Source organism: Melozone crissalis, unplaced genomic scaffold (genome assembly GCF_028551555.1).
Source record: "Melozone crissalis strain CALT ecotype California unplaced genomic scaffold, PUWL_Pcris_2 ptg000041l_1, whole genome shotgun sequence".
Lineage (NCBI taxonomy): Eukaryota > Metazoa > Chordata > Aves > Passeriformes > Passerellidae > Melozone > Melozone crissalis.
In genome coordinates, this window is record NW_026535819.1 from 9952391 (window position 1) to 9969582 (window position 17192).

Sequence of the window (17192 nt, forward strand, 5' to 3'; positions counted from 1 at the left end):
TATACAACCTTTTGTCTTTTTGGCTTCACTTGCTCCTATCTGACACTTCTTTCTTCACCTTCCAGCCCAACACAAGCCACATGCACGACCAAAGACTGACAGCAGTGACATCTGTGCTGGGAAACTGGCAGTGTCTTGGGGAAAAAAGAACCCACATTCTCAGTACATGTAGTTCCTGATAACTAGGCATTTGTTGTGATTATAGTGCAGGAGTTCCATTGTCATTACATTGCAAGGGTTCCATATTGCTGGAGTTGCATACCTGCTTGATGTTTCTAGTAGGCAGCTCCTCTAGGCACAGACTCTTCCTTGTCCTTACAGCAGCCAACTGACTCCAGTTGCCACCAATCCACTCTTTTATAACACTCTTCTTACTGGCTACAGCTGCAGCCTGTTAACATCAGGCCTGTTCCCAAGCTCTAATAACTGGCTCAGCTGCAACTCTTTAGGGGGTAAGATTACTTTCTATACTACCTTTATTTACTTATATTGTGTCCCCCTACAGGCATTTATTTGTGTTAGATACTTACAATACATCCTTTCTCATTGAGTAACCCTAGCTTGACCACTCACTCTGACTTAGGGAACTGAGAAAGGCCTTGCACATTTTCCTTTCAGCGCCACCACGTTTCTCCAGAGCAGGGAACCTGCTGGGATCAGCCCCCACTGACTGATGCCCATCCACAGCTGTGGAGCCAACTCCTATCTGCTGCAGACTGCCTTGTGACCCCCTGGGATGAGAAGTTTATAAATCCAGGCAGCATATAGCCACAAGGCACAGACAGAAGCTCCAAATTTATTCCTGTGTTTAGCAGCTAAACTGATGATTAAAGCACCTTAGATTTAAAGGCTCCGCTCCAGCATCAGAGGCAAAGGGGAATCCAGATAAACCCTATTAAAAGAACATCTGTCATCTCAGCAAAAAAAATTTCAGAGAGAATTCTTTCTTCCCTGTTTCTCCTCAGCTGGAACTCTCTGGACCTGATATTTATGAAAAGTAAGTTCCAACTTTAAATCAAAGAACTGCCACAGTCACTGAAGATGAATAGAAAGTTTTTGGGTGTACGTACAGGGCCTTGCTCACAGAAGTAGGAATGAAGTTAATGATGTTTTTACCTTGCACCAGGAGGAATTCAGCTGATTCCCCCAGTGAGGGGAGCACTGGCCAGAGCTGCAAAACCCATAACAACCATTCAAATGGCACAGCTGAGAAGTTTCTCTTGCAGTCACAACTCCAAGACCTCCCACGTGCCTGTCAGTGCCCCTCAGGTGTGCTGGCAGGTCCTGCTCTCCTCTGCTCCCTCTCAGAGATGTAATGCAGAGCTTCTCCCCATGCCAGCTCTGTTCTACCAGCAATGTGACCCCTGGCACAGGCAGCCCACCCTGCTGGGCTCAGGGCTGAAATGTTATCAAGAATAGTCATGGGAAAAAATGGGAATTGTGTTCAAGTTATTGAAGCATGAGGCAGGGATATCAAAACACAACAATAAAAAAAGAGTCACAGTGGCGTTTCAGCCATGCAGCAGCTTCAAAGCCAATGAGTAGATGGAATCACAGAATAGCTGGGGTTGGAAGGGATCTCTGGAGACCACCCAGTCCAAGCCCCTGCCAAGGCAGGGCCACCTGGAACAGGTGACACAGGGACATGTCCAGGTGGGTTTGGAATGTCTCCAGAGAGGGAGACTCCACACCCTCCCTGGGCACCTGATCCAGAGCTCTTTTCCCTTCCTCAGGTTGGGGTGGAACTTCTTGTGTTTTAGTTTATGGCCACTGCTCCCTGTCCTGTCACTGGCACCACTGAACAGAGTCTGGCACCATCCTCTGACACCCCTTGGGGATGTTTATGTGCTCTCATCAGATCCCTCTGAGACCACCCTGCTCCAGACTAACCACACCCAGCTCCTGCAGTCTGTCCTCACATGAGAGATGCCCCAGACCCCTCAGCACCTTTGGAGCCTCCCCAGCAGCTCCTTGTGTTTCTTGAGCTGTGTACAAGGACCTGCACAGGGAACAGGCAAAGGCTGCTTCTGGAAGGGAGCTGCTCTGAGAAACCAGAAGGTCACTGAACTATGACAAAATAGTTCCAATTAGCCTCCCCTGCTCAAATGGGCTTCAAAAACAAACAAACTCAAGATAGCATTGACCTGACATCTCATAGGTGAGTAACCTTTTAGTCTGGCCTGTAACATTTATGTGAACAGATGAAATTGCTACTGTGAGACACGACCCAAAGGAGCAAGTGGCAGCTCCATCACGGGCCCAGCATCTCCATGGTAACACCCTGACCTACGTCTTTGTTCCCTCTGCAAGCCAACAACACATTCCACAGCAACTTCCACAGACACCCACACCATCCTTGCACTGGCTGATGCTAGAAGAGGCCTGAAGCCCTCAGAGATGGGATTTCACATCTCTGCTCTGTCCTCCATCCTACAGCTCCCTCCAGAGCACAGCTTTTCCCAAAAAGGCACCACCACCTCATCAGCACACGGATGGACTGAGAGCAGGGCCAGCTGCACTGCTGGGTCTGTCCTGGGGACAGGACAAACATCTCTAGAGAAAAAGGCCAGCCTGGTGCTTGCTCTGAACCAGGCTGGGCTGGCAGCTCCTCAGTGTAAACCCAGGAGATGGAATGTCCCTCTCAGAGCACTGCACAGCTGCAGCCTTACCTGCTGGTGGCACAGGAAGCTCAGCTCACAGGTTACTCAGCCTGAAGCAGCTATGAAGCCTCACCTGGGGTCTCTCTAACTCCCTGCCAGTTTCTGGCAGCATCAGGAAGCTCCTCTGTGCCTGGCTGCTCCCTGCACACACACTCACAGCCAAAGCCCAGGCTCCAAACACAAGTGACTGATCCAGTGGTGGCTCCACACCCAGCACAGGCACAAACATGGTTTTGCTCCTGCCATCCCTCCCCACTGCCACTTGGCTTGGGGAAGATCACAGGGCCCTCTTCTCCTTACACACTCAACTGATAGCTGAAAAATCATGCAAAAAACAAAGGAAAGACACAAAGATTACTTTTTTTGAGCTTAAAAAGCAGCTTTTCCAGTTTCAGCTAACTGCCTCCTTTGGTTTGTCCTGTTGCAAACCAGTAGCCATGCTGGTTTAGCAGGAGCCATGGAGAATTTGGCTCACAGCTCCTGCCCAAGGCCCATCACCCCTGCAGCACCAAGGACACTTTATATTGGATCTCTCCCTCTCTCACTTCCAAAGCCTTTCCCACACAGCTTGCCCAGAGCAGCTGGTCCAGCAGGCAGACCATGCTGCATCCTACAGCCCCCCACTCCAGCAGCAGCAGCTGCCCTCCCAATAACCCCACTGAGCAAAACAGATTAAAACAGTTACAAGATTAAAACAGTAACAAGAAAAACCTCCCACAGCTCCTCCCGATCCTTGTGTCTGAATCCCAGCTCACACCAGGATGGATCCCTGCTGTCTGGGGAATTTCTCAAAGGCTCTGCTTGCTGTCCTCCTCAATGTCACTGCCCCATGCCCTGGGACCTTTTCTTCTCACAGGTCCAGAACATGGAGATAAAATCTAATGTGCATTATCTCAGTGTGGGGCCTCTGACACCCAAGCTGGAGAATGTCCAAAGTTCCATGAGCTCTGTAAGACTGAGTGATTACTTATTCCATGCTTTATTCTCTGCAGCCTTTTTACACTTCCCTTTCACATTTTAATCCCCTTCTGTATCTTTCTTCTAAGTCTGTCCCATGAGACACCCACTTCCACATTAAAAGGCACCAGAAAGCTCCAACAGTCAGCAAAGACTCTGGCCACAGCCTTGGAGGCAGAATGAATGCTGAACAAGGCAGAGTGCTCTTCATGGGAACCCTCCCAGACCTCCAGCCTGCATAAATAATCCAGCAATTAACAGAGGCAGGAAGAGAGCAGGAGATGCATCAGCACCCTGGCAGCAGCTCCCTCAGCACATCCATATCCTGTCACCTGCAGCAGAGTCCAACCCTCCCTTTCTTTCTAATTCCTGAAAATATTTTAAAGATCAGGGGAGAAAAAATCTGAGTGATCCCAAAGGGACAAGCCCTCCATCCTCTGCATTCATACCCCACCAGCAGGAAACTGCCCTGCTTCAAGAAGGAAACAAAGGGAAGAAAATTCTGTGTGGTCATCATCCCTGACAAAACCTCTGAGAAAGAGGAGAGGTAAATGCACCTCTGCAGTCACCTGGAAAAAATCTCTTCCAGAATAAGACACAGGAGAGTTGTATAGGAAGAGTCACACAACATTTCTGAGCCATGAGTGCTTGGGTCTCACAGCAGCAAGAATCAGAAGCTGTAACCAACAAAGGCTCCCCCTCACCTTTCTTCTCCCAGCTACACCCTGCAACACCTGCAAGCCTCTGCACCGCGTGCAGCTGTGCAGCTCCACACCCTGCCCCAGCAAAGCAGGCAGAGCATGCACACTGCACTTTCACTGAAAACAGAAGGCAAACACAGCCCTGCACATAACTCAGCCCTGGACAAGGCAGCTGGGCTGTCCTGCTGATCTACAACCCCTCTGCAGCTCTTCATTACCACTCCCCAGTTTCTCCAAGACATTCTGCCACAAACACACACAAGCTCTCCAGAGGAGCCACCACAAACAGAAGTTACGACTGAAGGAGCAGCTCTTTGATCAGCTGTGGAATGTGAAGTTATGAGGGATGCAAATGCCATTATATCTTTTCCTCTCCTTGGAGTCAAGGGACTAAAAAGATAAAAAAGGACAAACTGAAATGGACAATCCTCAGAGAAGAAAGTGCAGCAGAAGTGGAGCAAGTTGGGGCAGTGTCTGCACACTTGGCATCTCCATGGATCTCCTGGGGTGTCAGAGCTTCACCCCTCTGCTGAGGAGATGGACCAGCAGATAAAGCAGCAAAGAACTGACATCCCAAAGATTCACATCCACCTCATTTTCTGCATGAGAACTGCCCTGTACAGGGGGAGAGAAGGGTTCTAGGTCTTGGGTCCAGAAAAGGAGGATCCTGTCCTTCCCTCCTCCATTTATGCCCTCATTGTCCCACTGCTGGCTCTGCCACCTTCCTGCTCCTCAAAATCCACCTCTTTTCCCTCACTGCATTCATCAGTCACTTTAAACATTTCTTAAACCATTTTTTCTGGACTGAACCCAGGCTTGCCTCCTTCCAGTCATATTTAGGCCAGAGCCTTCAACCCAGCTCAGTGTGCTGGCAGTGCAGGCAGCACCTGGGTGCACAGCTGGAGTTATGGCAGCAGAAACAGGCCTGTCCCACCAGGTACAACACTCAGGTGACAGCTCAGAGCTGACAGACACACCCAGGCACTGAGGACTTGATTCTTTGGAGCACTGAGCTTTCAGGATGTAAGGCACCAACACATGCAAGGGGGAATTCAACACCACAGCATCACAGGGCTTTGCTGGGCTGCACAAGGCTGGGCTTTGCACAGCTTCTCCCTGCTCACATTGCCTCTGCCTGCTCTCTGAGGAGCTGGAGCTCATTCAGGTCCCTCTGGATCTGTGCTACACCTTCAACTTCTGGAGCAGAGCTCCTCCTTTGCTTCCCTGGAGTCACTGGGTGGCAGCTCCAGCACCTGCCCAGCCAAAGGTGAAGCCTCCAGAACTTGAACAAGTGATCCTGAGGTGGAACTTCTGCAGGAAGGAAAGATGTGACTTCCCTGTGATCAGGCTGCTGGGATGAACTAAAAGGAGCCAAATTTTCTACTTGCAGTGTTTTTTATTGGATAGCAACCTTCCTACTGGGGTTATTTATAAAGAAGTGTTACAGACTGTGTTAAGTTATACATTGCAGAATTTCAGAAGATGACTTAAAAATGACGATTCTTTTTTTTCCCTCCCCTCTCCCTCAGAATTCAGAGTAATTTCTAGGGAATTTTATTCCTTTCCAAGTGAATACTTAAGGATCCCAGAAGTATTGTGGTATTTCCAAATGTGTTTCTCACTGCTTCATTCTTGCCTGTGGCAACTAAATTCTCCTGGATTCAAAAGCAATCTCAAGGCTGATACACCAAGGAACAGTGGGTGAAAAGGCTTCCCTGGAGAGCTCGTGAATGTCACAAGCAGAGACAGGGCTGAAATGCTGCTCTGGGGAGCCTGGCTGTGACACATAAACCAGGAGTCACATCAGCTCCATTTCCATGCTCTCCTAACCCGCAGTCAGAGGAACCAGGAGCACCCCAAGGATGAGTTAAACAGCAGCTTTTAAATGCACATCAGAGAGGCTCCCACTCCCAGGCCTCAGGCACCTGAACACATCTGCAATTTCCTCTTGTCTCCAGCAGAGATTCTCTGCCTGGCCCCAACATGACCCCACAGGTACTACAAGGGCACTACAAAACAAGCAGGAGCCAACACTTCTTCCTGTTGGAAACTGGGGTGGGGGGCTGCAAAAAGGACTGGCAGAGACTCCAGGTGACAGGAGCAGCTGCAGAAATGCCCACGATGGAAGGAACAACAAAAAAAAAAAGGTTTGCACCAAACCCCAGCCTTTCTCTCCCCTTCCCTTTCTACCCCCACATGCTGTTCTTAGACCAAATATTGTAAGTAAAGAGTCCCTGGAGTTCTTTGTGAAAAGAACCCAAGAAAACCTCGGTACATTGTCTTAGAGCCTTTCCATTCACAACATGAGCACAATTCAGCCAAGGACAACTTGAAGGTCATTAGAAGAGATCCCAGAGAAAAGGAAAGGACTCAGCTGGCTGCAAAGACTGTGTGACTGCTCCTAGAGCAAGAGGCATCTCCTGTACAGGCTTAAACACACACAGCTTACCTAAAATGATAACATCACTCCACATTACATTCTATTTAATAACTTTATCCCCTGCACAGCAGCTCAACAGCACTAAACAGTTTGTGGCTTTTTCACACAGACTTTCTGTGGATTACACAGGATTTTCTGTAGGTTTTGCAACTGCCTGCATAATATTTTCTTTCATCACAGAGAAGACACAGCCCTGTTAGAAGTCTGGTGAGTTTATCCTGCACTTTCCTGCCCATCAAGCAGAACTCATGATAAGCTGATGGGGATAATATCTGCATGGAAAATACTGACACATTAGCTAGCACATGCAGTGCCCTCATCTAGGCAAATCTCAGTTTAACCCTTGTTGAAGCAAACCCCTGGAATAAATCCAGATGTCACCTTTGCCAGCAAGGATTTACACCAGTGAACAGAATATAACTCACCTGCTTTTTATACCCCAGTTAAAGCAAAACCTAGGAGTCACAAAACAGTGCAGAAGCCTTGTGCAGTGCAGTCATTTCCCAGCTGCAACTTCTCCTAAGCTGCAGGGCTGAATTTATGACAGGGCACTTGTCCCCTAAATGAACTCATCCCCACAGCCCACCCAAGCCTTGGGTCACCAAACTGCCTTTTCTCCTTGGGGGCAGCTCCTCCTGCCTCTCTGCTCAGATCTCACTGTTCATAACAGATAAATAAATGTATTTTCATTCTAAGGCAATTAACCATAGGTGCAGGCACACATGGGCATAACCAAGGCACATCAGTTCTCTTACCTGAGCCATTCCTGCCTTCAGGATGGTTTTGTGAGAGGTATTCTCCAAAAGCCCTCGCCGCTCTGTGTCCCAGCATCAGGAGGCAGCCAGGGAGAGAAAGAGAGAGATTTGAGATGCTTAAAGGCCAAGGAAAGAAGGAACAGTTCAATACCAACACACTGCTGTGCCCCTGCAGCTGCCATCCCCCAGCCTCAGGTGGCATCCATGGAAATTCACTGCCAGAGCAGAGAGGTTTCCTCATTACACACCAGGATTCCAGTGGCTCTGGTGGAACATCAGCGTTTCCCAGGCCAAACTGGGAAACAGGGCTGGACTAGAAATCCAGGACTAGTTTAGGCTTTAGCTTCTCTGTTATAAAAATGAAAAAACAGAATTGAAATGCACCTGCATCCTGTGATGCACACAGGAACTGACTCACTGTCTCCAGCCCCCTGAGTTCAGCCCCTCCTGGCAGCCCAGGAAGGAGCCAAACCATCATTTGGGTTCCCACAGGTCCTGAAAGCTCCCAGCTGGGAGTTCAGATGTGGATGCTAATGCCCACTTTACCTACCTGAACCCTAAATTCTCAAGCCCCAGCTATGTCAGTATTTGGATTATTGGACAAGCTTATTTGAGAGTCACCCACAACCTCCCACAAAAGCAGTTCCTGCTTCTCTGATGGATTCCAGTCCTGTGGATGACTGAGATTTTACTGGAATATATTAAGAACCAAGCAAGCAGGGCGAGCTCAACCCTTATCACACATCCAGGCCCACGTAAGAGAGCAAACCTATGAATATTCCAACCAGGGAAGAGCTTTCTGCTTGCAACTCACACAGGAAAGGAACCCTTGGTCAAGGCATGGAATACAGTAACTCCAGACTCCAACTGCCAGGGCAATTGTAATGTCCTGGTGCTGTGATTGCTCTCCTGTGTCTAACAGACCCGTGACCCAAGAGAGCCAATACTAGGGCCAGGTTTTTCCCAGCCATCACAATACTAGGGCCAGGTTTTTCCCAGCCATCCATTTTCCCCAGGTTTGCAGAACAATCTCTCCAATGTCTGTAGCTGAGCTGCCACTGGGCAGCCAGGGTGGAGAGTGGCAAAGAGGGAGGTGAAACAGCCACCCACCTCTCCTTGGAAAGCCAAGCCAAGCCAAGCCAAGCCTAGAAACCCAGAGCTGAGCACCCTCAGCCCTCAAGCACAGCAGCATCTCCTGGGGAAGGACAAGATTTGCTGCAACAGAGAAGATCTCCACCCCAAGGCATCACATCCACTGTCCTCCTCCTTCAGAGGTGCCTCAGAACATCCTCTCCAGCTCAAGCTGCTGCAAAAGGCTCATAATGGCCATTAAACACCTAAGTGGAAAATGGCTTTGACCTCCAAAACCACCTTCTGCTTTGCATGTCCCAGCTTGTGTAGGCAGGATCTTCCCCACTGCTTTTATGCACCACCTCCCAGAGGAGAAAAGGTTAACAAGGCTCCAAAGCACTGCCCAGAGTGACTTGGGCTGGAAGGAGTGGGAAGTCCATTTGTCTTCCACAGCCAGCAACACAGGATCAATATGAACAATGAAGAAAGAGTAATTTAATCTCTCCAGGACTAAATTTCAGCACAGTCAAATGCAAAATGCTTTAGAGCAGCACAGCTGGAGCTGTGCAAGAAGAAAGGTTTAAGCTTTTGTATCTTTTCATACTAACAGATAATGCTAGGTTTTCCCTATTTTTGGATTCTTACATGTCCAGCTCCAGGCTGTACCTTTAGACACTGGCTTGGGGTGGCAGCTGCCCAAACTGTCCCCCTCAGTGCCCAACACCCCCAGAGGAGGTCACAAGGAGGCTCTGTCACATGGGGAGCTCCAACCAGCCCACAATCCCCACTATGGAGAGCAAAGGGGTGACCATCACAGTTCACCCATCCAGGAGGACAAGCACCTCATGATGCTCCTGGCACCCTCAACCTTTCTGCCCAGGCAAAGAGCAAGACTTGACCCTGGAGCAACACACAAATGCAAAGCTGGGAACTGGAGTGTGGCTGCTCCATGGAAGTGGTTGAGTCAAAATCCCTGGAAGTGGGGATGTGGCACTTGGGGACAAGGTTTAGTGATGGATGTGGCAGGGTTTGGTTTGCAGTTGGACTCATTGACCTCGGAGGTCTTTTATAACCTTAACAGTTTATGATTTTAACATTAGGCTACTCAGCTGCAAGCAAATTCCTGAGCTGTTCCTGTACTCCATCTCAGAGCTGGTTAAAGCTCAGCCAAAGCTACAGCTGATCCTGCACACCACCATGGCTTTAATAAGATGGTTGGGCATGAGATTCCGAGATCTCTTCCACCAAAACTTCTGGGACTCCAAGGCTTCCCATGGAAATGTCTGTCTTTGCAAGGCATCACCAACACCATTCACAAACGGGCATGCACTCAGGCCATTGGGAAAAACTTTGAAGCTTCTCTTTTGCATCAGCAGAAAAAATAATAGCAAGCAAGTTCTCAGGTAAATTATCAGTGAGAGAACATGGTGATTTACACAAAAAATGCTGAAATATGATGATGAATCTGTTACTAGTTCAAAAGCCCCACGAGCTCCAAATTCATCTGTCATTGCCTCCATTCATCTCTTTGCCAGTGCCCGAAGCTGTTTTGTCTGTCTGAAAACCTGAACCAATGCTTCACCTTTAGCTTGCAAACCACAAGCTCAAAAAACCAGTACAAAGCATTTCCTAAGACCAAAACTGATAACCAGCTAAGACAGAGGCAGAGAAGCACTGCTGCCCTCCAGCCCACCGTGTTCCATGGTGAAAGCTGTCACTCAGTGAGAGCTCAAGCTGGAAGGTGCTGCAGAGTCTCTGACCTCGCTCTCGTTTCCCCAGGCAGAGGAGGGTACAACCCCAGGTGCCAGAGCTCCTAGAGAACAGGTCACAGCCAGAGATCAGGCCATACACAGCTCTCGTGCAGGTCAGAAGCACAGCTGGGCACTGCTCAAAAGCTTTGCTGCCTGCAGCTCTGTGCTGCCTGTTCCACCCCATGGCTCCCAGACCCTTCAGGCCAACCCAGAGCAAACAAACACGGACACGTGGGCACGGCTCCCCAGCCCTGGTGAACACAGCACAGCCTGCACCAGGGGATTTCCAGCCAATTACACCCGAAATTTCTCACTAATTATTGTGCCTATTATCTCAGTGGTTCCCTCCTGCTTCCCATCAGCTCCTCCTTGGCCGTGCCTCAGCGGATCCCCCGCAGATGTCTGCATGTGCCCTTTGCCAAGGGGACTCTGATGCCACACCTGCTCCTCATGGCCACTGCCCCTTGCCAAGCCTTCTGTGCTCCTCCCCTGCCCTCAGAGTCCCCTCAGCTCACCAGCACTCACCTGGATTGTCACTGTGCCATTGTTACTGTGCCATTGCTCCGCTCTCCTCACTACCCATCGGCACGATCGCAGTAAAGCCAGAGCACAATTCAAACAGATGGCAGCTGTTCTATTCATCCTATTCTTTCCTCTCTCTTTTATCTGTTACCACATGTAACACAATCAGACTTTTCCTCAGCTCAGCTCTGGCTCCACTATCACTGCCAATGGAGTTCAAGCCCCCTCACACCACTGGACAGCACTGGACATAAACCCCTTCAACTGGGCTCTGAGCAGAGACACCTCGGGATAATTTAAGAGCAAGAGATGGAAAATAAAACTTGTTTCACATAAATGAAATGAATACAAGGTGCCTCACAGCTCCATGGGCCCGCTATAACCCTGAGTGTATGACACTGCAAAAGCTGCATACCAATGAGCAGGTAGCACTGAGAGGTGATCAGCTGATGGCAGGACAAGTTTAGCCCTGACTCATCTGGAGAGAGGTTTTCATTCTAGTGGCAGAGCAGACCTGCATGTCACACAGTCAGCACAGCTAGATTTAACAAAAGGACATCAAGCAGGGACCAGGGCTCTAGCACACTGTGCTGCTAAGCATAACCAGCACAGACAAGCCTCAGAAAACAGCAGCATTTCCTCCAGAATTCCATCAGAAAGGCTCCAGGGAGGGAAGAAAGATTGGGGCAGCACAACACAGGCAGCAAAGGCAGCTGCCCTTCTGGGGCATTTTCCAGTACTCACTGTGCCTCAGATGTCAGAGCTGGGATCAGGTCTGGAAGAGAACTGTGAAGAGGCACAGACAGTCTAGACAGAGATTTGCTCGAAGGAGCAAAGCCGCCAAATAACAAAGATCTCAATTACAATGTAATAAGCACAGAATAGCCTTCATGTCTCTGAAATAATCACATCAACAGGATAAAAGGGGCCTTGATGCACACGAGCAGCTATGAGAAACTGATGCACATAAATTTATCCACCAAACTGACACTTACAGAGTGAAGAAATGCAGATTGAAACACTCAGAGATACAGGAAAGACCTCAGATAACTCCATTTAGCAGCAAGCTAAGCAAAACCTGGACTATTCAAGAGTATTACATGGAAAAATAAAGAACACCCACCACCTTCTCATGCTCCTTCAGAAGTAATGCCCAGAGAAGTTGCAGCAGGAATCTGTTGTGACAGCATCTGACAGTGCTGCATCTCAGGCATACAGGAGAAAAGAGACCTGCATCATCAGGACCTACATCCTCCCACAGCAGCAATCCTGCTCTTGTCACCAAGCAGAGAAGGGAACACCTCCAGCACAGCCACAGTTAACAGCTCAGTCACTAAAGACTGGTGACACCTACGTTATTTAAGCCTAATAGTAACAATACCCTGACAAAAATTAGTTTTCTAAAATATCTATGTAGAGAAATGGTAGCTGGAAAATTTTCACTTCAAAATTCTCACACTCAATAAGGGGAGACTGGATGTCAGCAATGGGTCTTAGAGGCTCCACAGTATTGGAGTAATTTGTGATCATGAAGTTTGGACAGGAGAAGAGAGGAAGAGCAGCAGAAATTAAAAAAAAGGCAATCAAAGAGACAGTTCATACCACTCCTCAGGTAATTCACAAGCAGAAAAGAAGAATCTAGACTCCATGAAGAACCCCAAGCTAAGCCAAAAATCACTCACGCAGCAAGAAGCCTGGGATAAGGTACATGGTCACTTACCTCTGCATTTCATCAATGAAAAATCCACCCTTTCACTAATGCTGTGCTCAAAGCCACTCTTCATCCCTCTCTAGGCAGGAAGAGAAGGAGTGAGACCAAATTCTTATCCCTCTGTGAGCTATCCTGGACTAGATGCCAAGGTCATAGAATTGGGCAAGACAAACCACACTCCCAATTCAAATATTTCCTGTGCTAACCACTGCAAGAAGAGATGGTTCTGGAACACCCAGCAAAAGCCTCATGTCTGTTTGCTCTCACCATCACGCTCTCCCAAACAACAGCTGTAGGCCAGCACAATATAAAGCAGAGCTGCGGGAAAACATCTGTTTTACTGCCTCATTTGGGGTGCCAGTGTTTTCCTGCAGGTGTCAAGGGACCAAGGGCAATGAAAGCCCATTGCTAAAGGGCTTTGGTTCATTTGCACCCTTGGAAAAGTTGTGAGGAAGCCAAGGAGCACAGGTGAGACAGGCACAGCGGGCCCTGGAGAGGCTGTCAGCAGGGGGGCAGCACCAAGGTCACCGCTCAAGGACAACTGCGTCAGCCCTGCCTTCAGCACTGGGGGCCAGGAGCTGCAGGACAATAAAAGCACACAGGGAGGGAACAAACCCTCCTGGCAGGGAGATCTCACATCCAAACCCTTCACAGGAGACCACAGCAGCAGCAGCACCAAGCACAGCCCTTCCTGGGCGTGCAGGGCGCTGCAACTCCCCCAGGAGAAAACAACCACGGAGACCAAAGTCAGCAGCATCGTGGGTGCTCTGCACAGCCTTGGCACAGAGCAATTGTGTCCTTAGTTTGTAAGGAGCTACTTTAAAAGACCCAGCACACAACAAGCTGCTTAATTAATGCTCCTGGGACATAAAACTCCCCTGAGTGGCTCTGCAGAGATTTCAATTTAACAATCTAGGGAGCCTGCACCTCCTGCCTGGATCCCATTACTCACACCAGCAAACAAGCCCTGCTCCTTGCTCAGTGAAACAGCCAAGTGCGCACACACACTCCAGCTACACGTAAGAAATACACACCATGGTCACTTGGACTTGCAGCAGAATTCCAGGAGATGATTCTTCTCTCTAAAGAGAAGTCATGACAAATATGAACAGGGCAGAGCCCAGAAGATGCAGAGAAGCAATCCCAGGATCCCCCAGCTGCCTACACCCACAGGGCACATGACCATTGCAGCAGTGCTACCCACACAGGTGACCCAAGCGCCCAGCCCTTGTGGGATGGACAGAACAGTCTCTTGTAGCCTTACCCAGTGTCCTACAGAGTCCTTGCTGTAGATGAGGATGCAGGAGATACATGAAGCAGAAGCCAGGGCAGGGCAGAGCAGCTGTGTGTGATGTGCTCCAGGAAACCTTTCAGCAGGTGGGTCATTGCCACTGTAGGAATTCTGAGCCCATGGGAATGGGACTGAGCCGTGCCTGGAGCAGCAGGATGGAGGCACATGGACAGCACCTGTCACCACCAGCACCTTCTCCACACAAAGAGGCTCTGCAGGGAGCCCCTTAGCAAGTTCACTGACGTCCTCAAATGATTTTTGGATCAGGAATTTCTAGCATGGCCACCAACAGGGAGACATGTGGTCTATGTGACCACACACTCCTCAAGGGCATTATGTCCCCCAGCCCAAACCCACTCATAACTTTTCTGGTCAAACCACCTTACTGCACAGAGACACCACAGAGCTTCCACAAACCTGTACCTGCAGCTGTCAGCAGGCATGGAGCAAACCAGAACCCCCAAGGCACCTCCTGGACTCCACACAGCTGATAGAACCTGAGCAGCATCTGCCCACCCTGGTGTAGGCTAACAAGTCATTATGTTCAAAACACATTAGTCGCTCCCAAACACCCACACCACCATTTGAAATCCTCCCAATTACTGAGTGTGTTGTTTGTGTGACTGCCTAATCCCACTCCCAGAACCCCACCACGGCACTTATGGTGTTTTACGTGTCATTTCTGTATACGCACCTGGCTGACATCACCACAAAGAATCACACTTCCAAATCTCTGAATGCCATGGAAAGCATTCACGTTTTCATTACTGGTTATGGACAGGCTGCAACAAAATGTGGGGAGAAGCTGCAGGCTCTGCCTGGAGAGCTTTCCCTCGAGATACTCCAGAGTCTGAAGGATGGATTTCTTTACAACTCAAACAGATGGCAAGGTACAAGCTTTTCATCTCTTCACTTCAAGCCTTAGGATTTCTCTTTCCTCTGAGCACAGCAGAGATGCAGTAATGTTGAGTTACACAGAGAGGTGACTGAGATCTTTCAGCAACATGGACTGAGTTCTACACACGACTCCGGGTTATTCTAACGCAATTTTGTCTAACAACACAAAGAAGGTGTTACATAATGCAGCTGAAAAGTTTAATTTCTCCCAATGTTTTCCCAGCAGCAAAGAGCCAGTCTAGCTGAAGCAGAGACAGTGACAGACATACTCCCTGGCACAGCTGTGCTGAAGGAGCAGCTAAAAAGCTGCGCCAATGCCCCCAAACAGTCACCGGATGACTGCTGTGACACTTGCACTGCAGCGTGGGAGAAGGGTCCTTTCACCTGGGAAAGGGCACCAAAGCAAAGCTCTTCTCTGACAGCTTTTCAAACCTAAGTACCACTAAGCAGCAAATATTTTCTCGGATCTCCCATGCTTCATACTGAAAAGCACTGGGATCAGGCAGTGAGTGAAATACTACGCTGTAGGATAAGCAATATAAAACCAGAACAAGCACAATATAGAATCCAAATCCCCTAACTGGTCCATGTAGTGGCTCGGGACGCTGCCGGGGAGGGCAGACGCGGCGGGTGCAGATTTTCACAGAGCAGTTTTTCCATTCAAAGGAGCGAGACCCCTTGAAGGAGGCTGCTGACTTTGCCCTCGGACACGCGCACGGCATTTCAGCAGAGGAGAAACCACCGGGCACGCTGACCGCGCTTCCGAATTCCCGACGATTATAAAGATCCATCCCTGACAAATCCACTTCTGACACGCTCTTTGCCGACCCAGCAAATAAAGCCCTGCAGGTGCAGCGGCCGGGCCGATGGCGGGGACGCCTCTGGACACAGTCACCCCTCCAGAGGCTGAGGGTCGGCGGGGTGCAAGGGTGGCACGGCCGCCCGCTGCCACCCGCGAGTGTGCGGCTGCTTTGGGGGCATCGATCGGGGCAGCCAGCGACAGGGACCCGCCGGCAGCTGCCACTCCCAGCCCCGGGACGGCCCTGGGGCACAAGCCTCGGGTCGTGCCCGCACCGGCACCTGAGCTCGTCCCGAGGGTCTCGGGGCTCCCTCCAGCCCGGCACGACCCCCGAGGCGGCCGGGGGCGAGGAGGGTGCCGGCACCGCGGGGCCCCCGAGGCACCGCCCGCCGCGCCCCGGGCACCCACCTCACTTTGGCCGCCACGGACGACATGGCCTCGTTCCTGAGCGTCTTCCTTTTGGACACGGCTGTGCCCATATTCGCGCGGGGGGTCGCGGCCGGGGGAGCGCTCATCGCCGGGCCCCGCGGCTGCCCATGCCGGGGCGCGCCGCCGCCCCTCGCCGCCGCGCCGCCTCAGAGCCCCGCCATGCCGGCCCCCGGCCCGCGGCCCCGGCCCGCGCTGCGCTCCGCCGCGGCCGCTGCCGCCCCATTGACTGCGGCAGGAGGCAGGGAGGGAGGGAGGCAGGGAGGGAGAGAAGGAGGGACGAGCCCGCCCCGCCGCCCAGGAAGCGCCGCTATATTTGGCCAGCGGCACCTCCTCCGCCCGCCTGACATCATGGCCGGGGAGGGGGCGCCGGCCCCGCCTCAGGGGCCGTGGGATCCTGGCATGGGGAGTGTGGGGCTGCAGCGGGAGCAGGGAGAGGCCCAGGGACACCTCAGGGGGCTGCGGCTCCTCCCGAGGGGCAGCTCCCATCTCTGCTCTGTGACAGGGACAGGAGCCAGGGCACGGCTGGGGCTGGGCCAGGGCAGCTCAGGCTGGAGCTCAGGGCAAGGCTCTGCCCCCAGAGGGTGCTGGCACTGCCCAGGCTGCCCAGGGAATGGGCACGGCCCCGAGGCTGCCAGAGCTCCAGGAGCCTTTGGACAGCGCTGCCGGGGATGGACAGGATGGGGTTGTTGGGGTTTCTGTGCAGGGCAGGTGCTGGGCTGGGTGATCCCGGTGGGTCCGTTCCAGCTCGGGATGCTCCGTGATTCCCTGGTTCTGCCTGAGGGGAATATCCAGCCAGCGGCCGTCAGACACGGCTGCAAGGGGAGGCCCGGGGGTATCTCCTTCCAGACTCCTGTCAGGAAGTAGATGTGCGACCTGCAAAAAAAATCAGTCATTTTGACACAAAACTGCAGCCTGCCTTTGACAGATCGGCTGAAAGATTTCACACATGGTTTATTTTCCACAGCAGGGCAGCTGTATCCGTCTGCTCGTGGGGTGGACACGGTCACGAAGGTCAGACTATCGGGTTTTGGACACGACAGCTCTGAAGGACTGACACAACCACCGCTGGCCTTGTCCCCTGAGCAGGTCACTGCTCCCCGCTGTTGTCCCAGAGCAGCAGCGCAGCCATTGCCAGAGTGGCTGGAGGCAGCAGAGCCATGAGGGGGAGATGGGTGTTCAGAAACCCCCTCATGTCCAGTGTCACCTGC

At 51.1% G+C, this 17192-nt stretch overlaps 1 protein-coding gene across 4 annotated transcripts in view; it reads right to left on the minus strand.

Annotated features, from left to right (window-relative positions):
• The window catches only part of NSMF (NMDA receptor synaptonuclear signaling and neuronal migration factor), a 44952-nt gene extending 28848 nt beyond the window's left edge, over window positions 1-16104 (minus strand). For all 4 annotated transcript variants that reach the window (XM_054284065.1, XM_054284064.1, XM_054284067.1 and 1 more), the window contains exons 1-2: window positions 15964-16104; window positions 7514-7575 (exon numbers count right to left, since the gene is read on the minus strand). In XM_054284065.1, coding sequence (XP_054140040.1) covers window positions 7514-7575; window positions 15964-16070 — 169 coding nt within the window. In that variant the 5' untranslated portion in view covers window positions 16071-16104. The remainder of the gene's footprint in view (window positions 1-7513; window positions 7576-15963) is intronic.
• Between the last annotated feature and the right edge of the window lie 1088 nt (window positions 16105-17192).